The sequence below is a fragment of the Macaca nemestrina genome, chromosome 6, assembly GCF_043159975.1.
Source record: "Macaca nemestrina isolate mMacNem1 chromosome 6, mMacNem.hap1, whole genome shotgun sequence".
Lineage (NCBI taxonomy): Eukaryota > Metazoa > Chordata > Mammalia > Primates > Cercopithecidae > Macaca > Macaca nemestrina.
In genome coordinates this window covers 118,646,609-118,659,337 of record NC_092130.1, presented here as the reverse complement: position 1 = coordinate 118,659,337, position 12,729 = coordinate 118,646,609, and the positions used below count along the sequence as shown (strand labels likewise).

The 12,729-nt window shown below is 36.8% G+C and overlaps 1 protein-coding gene and 1 non-coding gene across 5 annotated transcripts in view; both read left to right on the top strand.

The window, feature by feature from the left end:
* LOC105499405 (mitogen-activated protein kinase kinase kinase 1) overlaps positions 1–12,729 on the top strand; it is a 76,711-nt gene that overhangs the window by 36,659 nt on the left and 27,323 nt on the right. For all 4 annotated transcript variants that reach the window (XM_011771954.3, XM_011771955.3, XM_011771957.3 and 1 more), the window contains exons 2-6: positions 3,985–4,135; positions 7,082–7,282; positions 10,467–10,667; positions 11,071–11,187; positions 11,549–11,697. In XM_011771954.3, coding sequence (XP_011770256.1) covers positions 3,985–4,135; positions 7,082–7,282; positions 10,467–10,667; positions 11,071–11,187; positions 11,549–11,697 — 819 coding nt within the window. The remainder of the gene's footprint in view (positions 1–3,984; positions 4,136–7,081; positions 7,283–10,466; positions 10,668–11,070; positions 11,188–11,548; positions 11,698–12,729) is intronic.
* Positions 4,529–4,637, top strand: LOC112423208 (small nucleolar RNA U13). The gene has a single exon (XR_003013680.1). It is a non-coding gene; the product is annotated as a small nucleolar RNA U13 (small nucleolar RNA).

Here is a 12,729-nt window from a genome sequence, read left to right as displayed (position 1 = left end):
AATAGATATGTTTCTTGGTAATGTGTGGCAAAAATAACTCCCTGAAACATGCATGTTTAACCAACATGAATTGGAGATGGCTCTCATCTCCCAGTGACTTTACAGCTATCTGTTTAGATTAGCTTTGGTTAAAAAAAGGTTTTTTTCCTGCTATGGCTGTGATATATTAATTGGATGACAAATCACTGCTATATACATCCATACATACACATACACACTCATCTGGTAAAAATAACCCTATATATGCCTGGTTTAATGGAAGATTATATGTTAGGATTATAACAAAAACAATACAAGTATGTAAAAAAAAATTTCAGAGTTTGGTTCCATTTCAGAGAGAAATTAAATAGAGTAGATATGATTTATTCCTGACAAATATAATAGGATTTACTGTATATTTCATTGATTCAAAGATCCCAGTGGTTGTAAGTTGTACCATTATTCTATATACCATGAAGGAAAAAAAAAAACCTGCCAGTTAAATTACAGTAACATTTGATTGCAAGAGGCATTCAGATTTCAGATATTAAAATGTGAAAAAATACAAATTTTAGAATTAATGACATATAATTATTACAAAGAGACTAGGAAAAACACTTTGGTTTATATTTGCAGATTAACTTAGGAACCGTGAAAATTGTTCTGAATAACATCTAAATTGTAAATTTAGTCTTAATTAAATACAGAATTATTAAAAAAGTTAATAAGAATAGTCATTAAAATTTAAAACTAGGAAGGCTGTAGGACTGCCAGAGTTAATAGGTGATCATTCACTTAATATATGTTCATACCTATTATGAGCCAGACATGTTTAGATGTTAGGTGTATAGATGGATATAACACGTGGTCCCCTCACTCATGGAGCTTACAGTTCATAAGAGAGGAACATTTTGCAAACTGCATTAACCATGTTAAAGGAAAAATACCTCATGGAGCTTACAGTTCATAAGAGAGGAACATTTTGCAAACTGCATTAACCATGTTAAAGGAAAAATACAAGTGCTGTGAAAGAATGGAACTGGGAGTTCTTAATTGAAATTGGGAAAGTCTGAGGAGTTGAGGAAAATCTAGAGAGTGGGTAGAAATTAGGTAAAAAGTAGGCAGAAAAGGAAGCAGCCTGTCCAGAAGCCCTGAGTAGGAAAGATTGTGGGGTTATTGAGGCAGTGAAGAAGTGGGTGGGGGGGGGGGGCGGGCAGGTCTGGTGACAGGAATTGAGGTGAGACCACATGGCGCAGGGCTACTTAGGTTGGGCTGAACATTTTGGATTTTAGTTTAAGCCCGGGGGAAGCCACTAGAGGATTTTAATGGAGGAGGTAACCCTGGCTGCACTGTGAAATCTGGGTAAGATTCAAAGTTAAAGAAGCCTTGTTAGGAGCCTGTTGCTAATTCAGACCAGGTAAGAGCAGCTTGACCTGGGTGGAAGTGAGAATGGAAGACATGTTTTTTAGAAGATTATTTGCCCATATTATCAAAAATCTTCATTTGTGTACATTTTTTACCCAGCATTTCCATTTCTGGGTGTTTATTCTAAAGAAATAATTTAGGCCAAACGTGGTGTAATCCCAGCACTTTGGGAGGCTGAGGTGGGTGGATCACCTGATCTCAGGAGTTCGAGACCAGCCTGACCAACATGGTGAAACCCCCGTCTCTACTAAGAACACAAAATTAGCCGGACGTGGTGGTGCATGCCTGTAATACCAGCTACTTGGAAGGGTGAGGCAGGAGAATCACTTGAACCTGGGAGGAGTAGGTTGCAGTGAGCCAGTTGCGCCATTGCACTCCAGTCTGGGCAACAAGAGCTAAACTCCATCTCAAAATAATAATAATCTCATAGCCCTTAAACGTAAATAAGGTAAAACAAAATTTAAAAAAGAATCTCAGATGTTTGTAAAAGTTCAGCTACTAGAATGCTTATCCCTATTATTTATAATAAAAGAAATTGGTCTAAAAGATTATAGTATTTTCAAACAAATGGAAAGGAAGGAGACAAATTAGACTTTAAGGAGGCCACGCCATCCAGGAAGATTTGTTTAGACAAGGAACGTCCTTTGTGTGTTTGACTGGGGGCCAGGAACAGAAACTGAAAATCCGTAACAGAGAAGAGATACTCCTGAAACAAATTTGTGGGAAGAGAGATAGCTAGGACCAGAGGAAAGACGATCGAGCACCTTGGTCCAGGAGCGCAGGAGTTTCTGGTATAAAAATGCACTGCGGTTCCACTATGAGGCTTATTTTTTGGGAACTAGCCTAGGAACCAAACCACCTCTTGCAACATTGTTACTGGAGGGGGAAAGTGCTTTTAATACTAAAGACTTGAAAGTGAATTTTTGGTATGCAGTCACCACATAAATTCAGTTGCCTACAAAGCTGAGCCTCCTGGAATAAGTACCAACTGAGCAGGATGGATTTTTTGGAAGACACTTTATCCCCTGTGTTCCTCACCCCACCTTCCTTTCTCTCCCTTCCTCTCCCTCCTTTTCCTCCTCCTCCTCCTTTCTTCTCTGCTTTCTTCCCTTCTCTCCATCCCCCCTTCCTCTTTCCTTCTTCTCCTCCCTCCCTCTCTTACATTCTTCCACACATCCCCTAACATTTATATTTTATAATCAGCATAAAAAGCAGCCAAGCACGTATAAGTAAATGAGATAATCCTCCTTTTTTCATACTTTTTGAAAATCTCATATTGCTTCTATATAACAGTGTGTGTGTGTGTGTGTGTGTGTGTGTGTGTGTGTGTGTGTGTGTGTCTGTAAGGAAATATTTTACTCTGTGGTCCTAATGCCCATTTGCAAGTTTCAAACCAAATGTTATGTATTCTTTGTATTTCTAAAAATATCTAGGCCAGTCGCTGATACAGAGGTGTTTAATATTTTGGCTTCTACTTTCCTCACAGTCTTGATGCTTCAGTGAGACCAGTTAACTGTTTCCTTTCTAGTGAATATTTATTTTTAAGTAGTTTCTTCTTCTTTTTTTTCTTTGGCTGATTCTCTGAAGATTGTACTTCATAGTTGTGATTAGCTGGAAAATTCCTAGAGGAGTTTGAATTTGTCTTTTTAGTAAACTTGAGGTTCTTGTCTTGGGTATTTCCTTGAGTATTTCCTTTTCATATCAGTGTAGAAAAACTGTTGTCTAGCTTTATAAACTTTTCAAAATAGTTACTGAAATTAGCTTAGTATTTGTAAAGTTGTTACTAATCCCAGGGTGCAGTTGCTTTAACTGCATGCTTATGAATCAGGTTTTCAAATCTGTGCATATCGTGTATGCGTGTATGCTCATGGGGATGTGGGTATATTTTAAAATTAGTGATTTTCGTGAGCTTGATGCTTTGCCTATTAGGCTTCGTAGAGTTAATTCTCAAACGGTTCTTAGTTTAGAGATTGTTTTATTCTGGTAAATCCACACCATTTAATGGAGTAAAGATCAAATGTTTGTACTGATAATTTTTATTCTTTTTAGAGTACCCCAAGTGCTTGTCAGAAATCACTGTTCTCTGAAAATAAAAATTTAATCATGTAGGCTATGAAAAATTGTTTTGGGATCATAGTTGATGTAGTTAAGTTTCACTTCACTTATTAAATATTTATTGAGCTTATTTCAGATAAATGAGCATATCCACCAGATTCTGTCTGTATTGACTTAATGTATTGGAAATCCTGGGATAAAAGCGTAATAATACACCCTTCTAAATATTTGTTATATACTTGGGTGGTAGAATTGAAAACAATGCAGTCTTAGTGAATATATTTGTTAATACGGTGCTTAATGTCTTGGGATTCATTTTTTTAACTACAGTGGAACAAAGGTCTGCATGATACATGTCAGTAGTATATAATTCAGAATCATTTCAACCTTTAAGTCATTTGGGGTTTTTAGCAGTTAGCTTTTTTATTACATGTCCATTGGAAGTATAAAATAGAACCATTTGTTCTTGGAAATTATCTTTCATATATAAATTTCTCCTTTTCTTTGTTTCTCCATCCATTTTAGTCGTGAGATGGAGAATAAAGAAACTCTCAAAGGGTTGCACAAGATGGACGATCGTCCAGAGGAACGAATGATCAGGGAGAAACTGAAGGCAACCTGTATGCCAGCGTGGAAGCACGAATGGTTGGAAAGGAGAAATAGGCGAGGGCCTGTGGTAAGTGGCTATGGGTTACCAGCTGTAAGGAAGAAAGCATAGGAGGAAATGGAAAAGTAAGCATAAATAGATCCTCTCGTAAGCTTTTCTTCTTCATTTTAAATGTAGTAGTTTTAATTAGTTGATACTGCGGTCATTTGGAAGAAACCGTAATTAAAACTACGCTCATTAAACAACTTAAACTGTTCTGGGAACTTAACTGTTGTGTTTGGTGGAGAGGTAAATGCTTAAACCAAGACTACCCTCTCATGTCAGTATCTAAAATCCTTTCATTGGAGTTTTATACTGTACTTTCTAAATTTTAAAAAGAATTTTTCCAGTTTGTTTTAGATGTTTTATCTCTAAGACAGGATCCAAAGATCTTAATTTCAGAAATCTTCTAGGAAAGAAAATATTTAATTGCAGTAATTCATAAGTGTAATGATTGGGTTTTTACATGCATGCGTAAGATGTGCATTTCTCCAACTTTGTTACAATGTCAGCATGTTACCCTCATTTGACTTGAAAAAAAAAAGTTTAATAGACCCATGGAGATTAAGATAAATTAAAAATATATGGGGTTTGATGAAAGAAAATCTAGAGTCCTAGATTTTAAAAAGCAGGGATACTCCATCCTTTGCTATAGGTATAAGAATATATATTCTTACAAGAATACCATCATGAAATGTGTGTCTTCATTCTTACAAAGGAAGAAGTATTACAGTATCCTAGCACTTACCTGTATCAGCAAGTTTGTGTTTATTTTGTTCTTTTAAAACAGATACGGCAACTTAAAATTTATCTAAACTTTGACAAGGGTCTAAAGTACACCCCTGCCAAATGATTGTCTGCCCTGCATTCATCCCATATGCCTATTTAAGTTTAGATTTAAATTAATTAGATGTAAATAAAAGTAAAAATGTAGTTCCTCAGTCTCATCAACCACATTTCAAATGCTTAGTAACCACATGTGGCCAACGGCTACCCTTTGGGCAGTGCAGTTTTAGCACATTTCCATTGCCTCAGAAAGCTCTCTTAGATGTGTAGTACTGACTCGTGTCTGACTTAACTTCATAATCCCTGCGGCTTTCGATATCCTCATTACTGAGCTGCAGTCTGTCAGGAATATTTTCCCCGCTGGTTCTAATTCTAACCCATGGAATTCTACAGAATAAATCTAATTGTTCCTTTCCATACCAGCACTTTAAGTTACTATGGGCCCATGAGTCTTTGTCTTTACAGCTAAGTTTCTACATTTCTTCCATTTATTACTCATGTGAGGTGGTGTGGTGGGAACCCCTCACCATTTTAGCTATTTGTGCCAGAAGATGAATATGAAGAAATTAAGGATTTATCTTAGAGAAGAGAAAGTGCTGTTGAAACATCTTGTAGAAGGTTGGCATTAAAAGGGCGTATTACTACTCAGTTAATATAAAGAACTTTTAAACAAACAGAGCCATCTGAAGTTTGAATGTGCTGCTTTCTGAGCTCCTTTAGATGGAGGCGTTCAAACAGAGCCTAAATCTTTTGAGAATACCGTAGGGCATAAATCACAACTTTTTAAAAACGAGCCAGCCGTTTGTTTTTTATTACGTATGAACTAACAATCCATTTCTCTAAGACAGAATTTTAGTGTTCACTTTCTAGCAAATACGTACCTTGTCTGTATGTAAGATATGCATGAAGAGGGAGGAGATGTGTGGAATAAGATGCATAGCACAGTCCTTAAGCTTAATTATGCCACTCTACATTTTATGGTTTACAGATTTCATATTATCCTTAAGAAGTTTACTGTTTACTTGGGAGGTCTGATTCTGTTTTTATACTTTAAGTAAGTTGTGTCAAATCATTCTTGAAACATAAAGTGTAAATATCTCCAAATGGGAAAATTAGACTTATATGTAATAAATAGAGTAGTACATGAAATATCACAAAGCAGCTTGTGACTAGGTGCCAAATGTGTGGGATGGGCAGAAGAGCAATAGGGACTTAGGAAAGAGAAAGAATGTCATGCTGGTAGACTTCAGGGAAGTTTCATAAAAGGAAGAATTTTAACTGAGTCTAAAAAAATGGGTAAATTTTCCTCTTGTGAAGGTGTACTCCTGGGGTGCTGCAGGCTGGAGATGAGTATTAAATTAGGAGGAGAGTGAGTGGAAAGCACAGGAGGAGGAAGGGTCAGGCAAGTTTGGTGAACACAGCAACTGGCTATAGAACAGGAGCAGTGGGAGAAAGTCCAGAAAGGTCTGCAGTTGTACAAGGCTGTGGAGTTTGGCCTTTGGTCATGGCTAGATTAGGTCTGAAAGCCTTAATTTAAAAAAAAAAAAAAAAAAAAAAAAAAAGGCAGGTCTTCTAAACTGCATTTCTGCCTGAGAAATTGATCTTTAAAATTCTAACCTCTTTTGGTTTTCTGAGATATATGTCTAACCTATTGTTGTAATATAACGTAAAAAACCACACACACACAAAAGCAGGGCAAAATGATTGCATAGTCATCAAACTATTTGAAATTATGCCCAGTGTTGTTTCAAGGTTCTACATTTTGTCGAAACAAATAAAAACATACCGAGGTCTTTGATCTAGTAGTTGAATGAGTTGACTATAGAAGTTATGAGTGCTTATTTTTCACATTTGTTTAATAACCTTTGATTGTTACTTTTGAGTGTTAAATGAGTTAGGGTATATAATAACAAATAATACCATTTCTGCAGTTTTGTATGCATTACAAAATTGTAAGGGAAGAGGTTGCATTTTAACTAGTGTTAAATCCTAAATGACTGAAATTTGTGTAGGTAAAAATAGTCTTTTACATTAATAGCTTAAAGTAATAATAAAAGTTGATATGTTGTCTGGTATACTGGTATATTTCATAACAAAAGCTCATTAAGTTTATTTCCTAGTCTATGATATTTACATTTACTTACCTTTTATATTTTTAAGTAATCAAAATACTGGAATACTTTGATTCAGGTGGTAAAACCAATCCCAGTTAAAGGAGATGGATCTGAAATGAATCACTTGGCAGCTGAGTCTCCAGGAGAGGCCCAGGCGAGTATGGCTTCACCAGCTTCCAAAGGCCGACGCAGTCCTTCTCCTGGCAACTCCCCATCAGGTCGCACAGTGAAATCAGAATCTCCAGGAGTAAGGAGAAAAAGAGTTTCCCCAGTGCCTGTAAGTTAATGTTACAACGGATATGTTAGTTTTTATAATTTTTAGATTCATTTATAACAGAGAAAAGACTGGCCAGCCATCTGTTAGAACATCAGTTTTTAAAATATGATCTGCAGACCCCTGAGGATGGAGGGAGGGAGGCAGTTCCTGAGACCCTTTCTGGGGTCTATTAGGTCAAAACTAATTTTGTGATAAAACTGTGATGTTGTTTGCCTCTTTCCCTGCATTGATATTTGCAGTGGTGGGTAAAACTATTGGTGCCTTTTCCCAATTTAAGGCTACAGCTGTAGAAACTATATTCATTATTGCTATGTATCAGCCATTAAAGAAAAAAAAAATGGCAATTACACTTGATAATGCCTTTGACAAGGAAATAGAAATTAATTTTATTAAATCTTGACTCTTAGTAAATACATGCCTTTGTAATATTGTGTGTGATGAAATGGGATGCATGCATAAAGCACTTCTACATACCAAAATACAATAGTTTCTCAAGGAGAAGTATTTGTGCGGTTGTTAGAGTTGCAAGCCGAACTAGTTCTTTCATGGAACATTAAATGAGTGACCAAAAAACTATGATTATTTAGATTTGGGTATTTGGAAGATATTTTTCTTAAGATGAATTAGACTGTCACTTCAAGAAAAGCAACTTAAGGCCAGGAGCGGTGGCTATAATCCTACCTCTTTGGGAGACTGAGGTGGGCGGATCACCTGAGGTCAGGAGTTCAAGAGCAGCCTGGCCAACATGGTGAAACCTCATCTCTACTGAAAATACAAAAATTAGCCAGGCATGGTGACAGATGCCTGTAATCCCAGCTACTCGGGGGGCTGAGGCAGGAGAATCGCTTGAACCCAGGAGGCAGAGGTTGCAGTGAGCCTAGATTGCACCATTGCATTCCAGCCTGGGCGACAACAGTGAAACTCCATCTCAAAAAAAAAAAAGAAAAACAACTTAAATATTTTTTCACCAGTGTTAAGAGATGAGATGTCAAAACAAAAATTAGAATTTTAGAAAGCTGCTATCCACCACTATGAGCTTGACAGCTTCCCAGTGCTTAGACTTTTCTGATAAGATTGGTGATAGCAAATGTGATTCTTTTCATGCTATATAATGAAATATGTGAACATTTGGAAGATCTGCTTAACTTAACCAATATTTTCCACATGATCAGTGTATTATAACAACAAAATCATTCATAGGTAAAAGATACATTCAAAATGTAAAATAACACCATTTGGATTTTTAATGTGCCAGTAGGAAAAGTTTGTTGATGTGGTTTCAGATTCCACATTACAACTGCCTTTAAGAAACTGTGTTTTGAGCTTTGGTATAGTACCAAAGAATATTCATCATTATTTGAACAGGCGGCCAAGTGCAGTTGCTCACACCTATAATCCTATCACTTTGGGAGGCCACGGTGGGCGGATCACTTGAGGTCAGGAATTCAAGACCCGCCTGGCCAACATGGTGAAACCCCGTCTCTACTAAAAATACAAAAATTAGCCAGGCATGGTGGCAGGCACCTGTAATCTCAGCTACTTAGAGGCTGAGGCAGAGAGAATTGCTTGAACCCGGGAGGCAGACGTTGCATTGAGCCAAGATCACACCACTGCTCTTCAGCCTGGGCGACAGAGTGAGACTCCAAAAAAAAAAAAACAGCTATTAAAATACTCCTTCCTTTTACATCTGCGTATCTGTGTGAGGCCAAATTTCCTTTCATATACTTTAATCAATACATCATATCACAGCAGATTGAATGCAGAAGCAGCTATGAACATCTTAGCTGTCTTCTATATTAAGCTAAACATCAAAGAAATTTGCAAAAAGATAGGTGGTAAATTCATGTGAGAGAGAGACTTCTAGTGGTGGAAATGCATGTTAAGACTCCTGTCTCCACTAAAAACTACAAAACAGTTAGCCGGGCATGGGGGCGGCCGCCTGTAGTCCCAGCTACTTCAGAGGCTGAGGCAGGAGAATGGCATGAACCTAGGAGGTGGAGCTTGCAGTGAGCTGAGATGGCGCCACTGTACCCCAGCCTGGGTGACAGAGTGAGACTTCGTCTCAAAATAAAATAAAATAAAATAAAAAAGACTCACTTTCTAACTTTGAAGAACAGATGATTGATTGGAAAAATGGTTGAGATAGTGACCACAAGAGGAATTTGGGTTTTTGTTAAGATCTGGAGTTACTAAGGTACATCAGTTCATTAAAAAATACATTTAAAGCAAAAACATTTTATAGTAAAACCTGATGCCCAACAGTGGTTGTTGGCTATATGTTAAAACACCTTTAAATTAGTTATTAACTTTTTTAACTTAAAACTAATCAGTTATTATCTCATGAATCTGCAGATTGGGCAGGGCTCAGCAGGCTCAGCTTCTTCACTCATGCCTGTTGCTTCAGCTGGGATACTCGAACACTTGGGGGGCTGTTGGCATCTCTTCATCCTAGCATGAAGACTTTTAAAATCTCGGTTATCCCCATAAATGTTGATAAATATCTGGCTGAGAGAGACAACTATGTGGTAATTTTATAAATTATTCTATAAACATTTGAGTTCTTTGAAACATCTAATATGAACCAAAACAAAAAGCATAAAAAGTATATATCATAAGCAGGCAGAATGCTGTGTCTAGTAGTAAAAATTAAACATCCAGCTTTCTGGGATCTATTGAAGGTTTTATTAATCTTCTTTAACTGGAAATTTACAAACGCTGCCGTGGAATGCCTCCCAACATACACTCTGCAGACTCTTAATAAAAACAAATTTGTGGAAGCTGACAAAAACTCTCCTATGGTGAGGGTAATATATAACACTCTCACTGTACTAATTTTCCTAGGACTTGGTCTTTACATCAATGTCCAGTGGAAATTCCAGTTTTTTTGGATACCTAATTAAATAATTAAGGGTAATAAATGTTCAAGTGATTCTCCTGCCTCAGCCTCCCGAGTAGCTGGGATTACAGGCGTGTGCCATCACACCCGGCTGATTTTTTGTATTTTTAGTAGAAACGGGTTTCACTGTGTTAGCCAGGATGATCTGAATCTCCTGATCTCGTGATCTGCCCGCCTCGGCCTCCCAAAGTGCTGAGATTACAGGCATGAGCCACCACGCCCGGCTGGATAATAGTTTCTTAATTAAGAAATGAGAAACATACCTAATGAAAAAAAAATGTTGTGAAGTTTCAGAGTGGCAGAATCACACCACCCCGAAGAGCCCCTTCACCAGATGGCTTCTCACCATATAGCCCTGAGGAAACAAATCGCCGTGTTAACAAAGTGATGCGGGCCAGACTGTACTTATTGCAGCAGATAGGGCCCAACTCTTTCCTGATTGGAGGAGACAGCCCAGACAATAAATACCGGGTGTTTATTGGGCCTCAGGTAGGATTTGTCACCATTTTATTTTATTAGTAGTAGTATATGGTACTACCTCAAATTTATATACTATAATGTTCTTAAGTTTGGATCACTTAATTCCCTTTAGTAGACAAAAGTAAACTTAAAATGTATTTTAGGCTAATATTTTTCTTTAGTGTATTTATGAGGTTTTTACTATCTTAATATACCATAGAATAGAAATTTGATCTATTTAATAAATTCAGTGGAAATGAGAGATTAAATCATGGAAATAGTTGTAGATTTTTCTTATATACAAAGATAATGAAGAATATGAATTAATAGAAACTTTAGTATAAAAATTTGGAAATATTGTAAAGTGATGAATTTAGAAGTTCTAATGAACCACGGATGTATTAACCTATAGGTTTTCTTTTTAACTCTTCAGAACTGCAGCTGTGGACGTGGAACATTCTGTATTCATCTGCTGTTTGTAATGCTCCGGGTGTTTCAACTAGAACCTTCAGACCCAATGTTATGGAGAAAAACTTTAAAGAATTTTGAGGTAGTTGTTAATAAATGCTTAGAGTCAGCATATTCTTATGATATATTCTTAAAGTTTCTCCTCCTTTAAGTTTAGGCAGTGACCTTTTGAAAGGTGTGAAGGTATGTAAGAATTAGTTGATGCTTATAAATAGTTCTCATGAGATATTTACTAAACTTTTTCTTCTAGCTTGAAAAAAACAACACTGACCTGCCGTATGAATGTTGTCCTTAGTAAACTATAATGTGTTTTTATTTTTGAAGCTCTTAAATCAACTTTAGGAAAAACATGCAAATAAAAGATAAATAGCTCAGTCTCTAGAACTCTTCATATGTATAATTATGGCACAAATATCACTGTTACTGTCTTTTTCCAATGTTAGGTTGAGAGTTTGTTCCAGAAATATCACAGTAGGCGTAGCTCAAGGATCAAAGCTCCATCTCGTAACACCATCCAGAAGTTTGTTTCACGCATGTCAAATTCTCATACATTGTCATCATCTAGTACTTCTACATCTAGTTCAGAAAACAGGTTAGTACTTTTTAAGGATTTCAAAGCATTAATCCAGTGTTACTTTTAATTTTAGGGGTAATTTTTTATATCTACTTGTTAAGTTGCTCTAAAATGATTTAATTATTGAATCTTGGCTTTCAAGTTAAAATCAAGGGTGAAGATATTAAAGGTTCTCTGGGCATGGTGGCTTGTGCCTATAATCCCAGCATGTTGGGAGACTGAGGCAGAAGGATCGCTTGAGCCCAGGAGTTCAAGACCAGCCTGGGCAACATAGGGATACCCTGTCTCTACAGAAGTAAAATAATTAGCTGGGAGTGGTGATACCTGTAGTCCCAATTATAGTCTGGGCAACATAGGGATACCCTGTCTCTACAGAAGTAAAATAATTAGCTGGGAGTGGTGATACCTGTAGTCCCAATTATTCAAGAGGCCAAGGCAGGAGGATCGCTTGAACCCAGGAGTTCAAGGCTCCAGTGACCTATGATTGCACTACTGCACTCCAGCCTAGGTGACAGAACAAGACCCTGTTTCTTAAAAAATATGTGGGTGTGTGTATGTGTGTATATATATATATGTTGTTAAAGGTCATGTGAGTGTGTGTGTATATAGACATTTTGTGCTAAAAATTGCAGTATTCATGTGAATCTTGTTTCTGTTCTGTATATCGCTTTATTGGTTTTAGTGTAAAAATTAGATTTTTAAAAATTACTCCACAAAGGAAGTGCTGCTTCTCTTACCAGGGCACCTTCTATGTTATTCCCGAAGTGCCCAGTTTGAGAAGCACTGTTCTGAGCGGTTAAATCCTGTCTTTATCCTATCAATCTGTTAAGTATTGTAACTACCTCAAAATTAATGAAGAATGAAAAAGTGACAGGGTCGCAACAAGAGTGCAGTGAAGAGAAGAGAGGTTTTCTTCATCTGTGGAAAAAGTAAATGTTTGGATTTTCTTAATTTTGATTAAATGAAGTAATTTTAGAATCCTAGAGTTTTAGGAGTTTTTGGACATTGAAGATTTTCTAGTTGGCATGGTTCAGTGACAGCGGTAAGTGA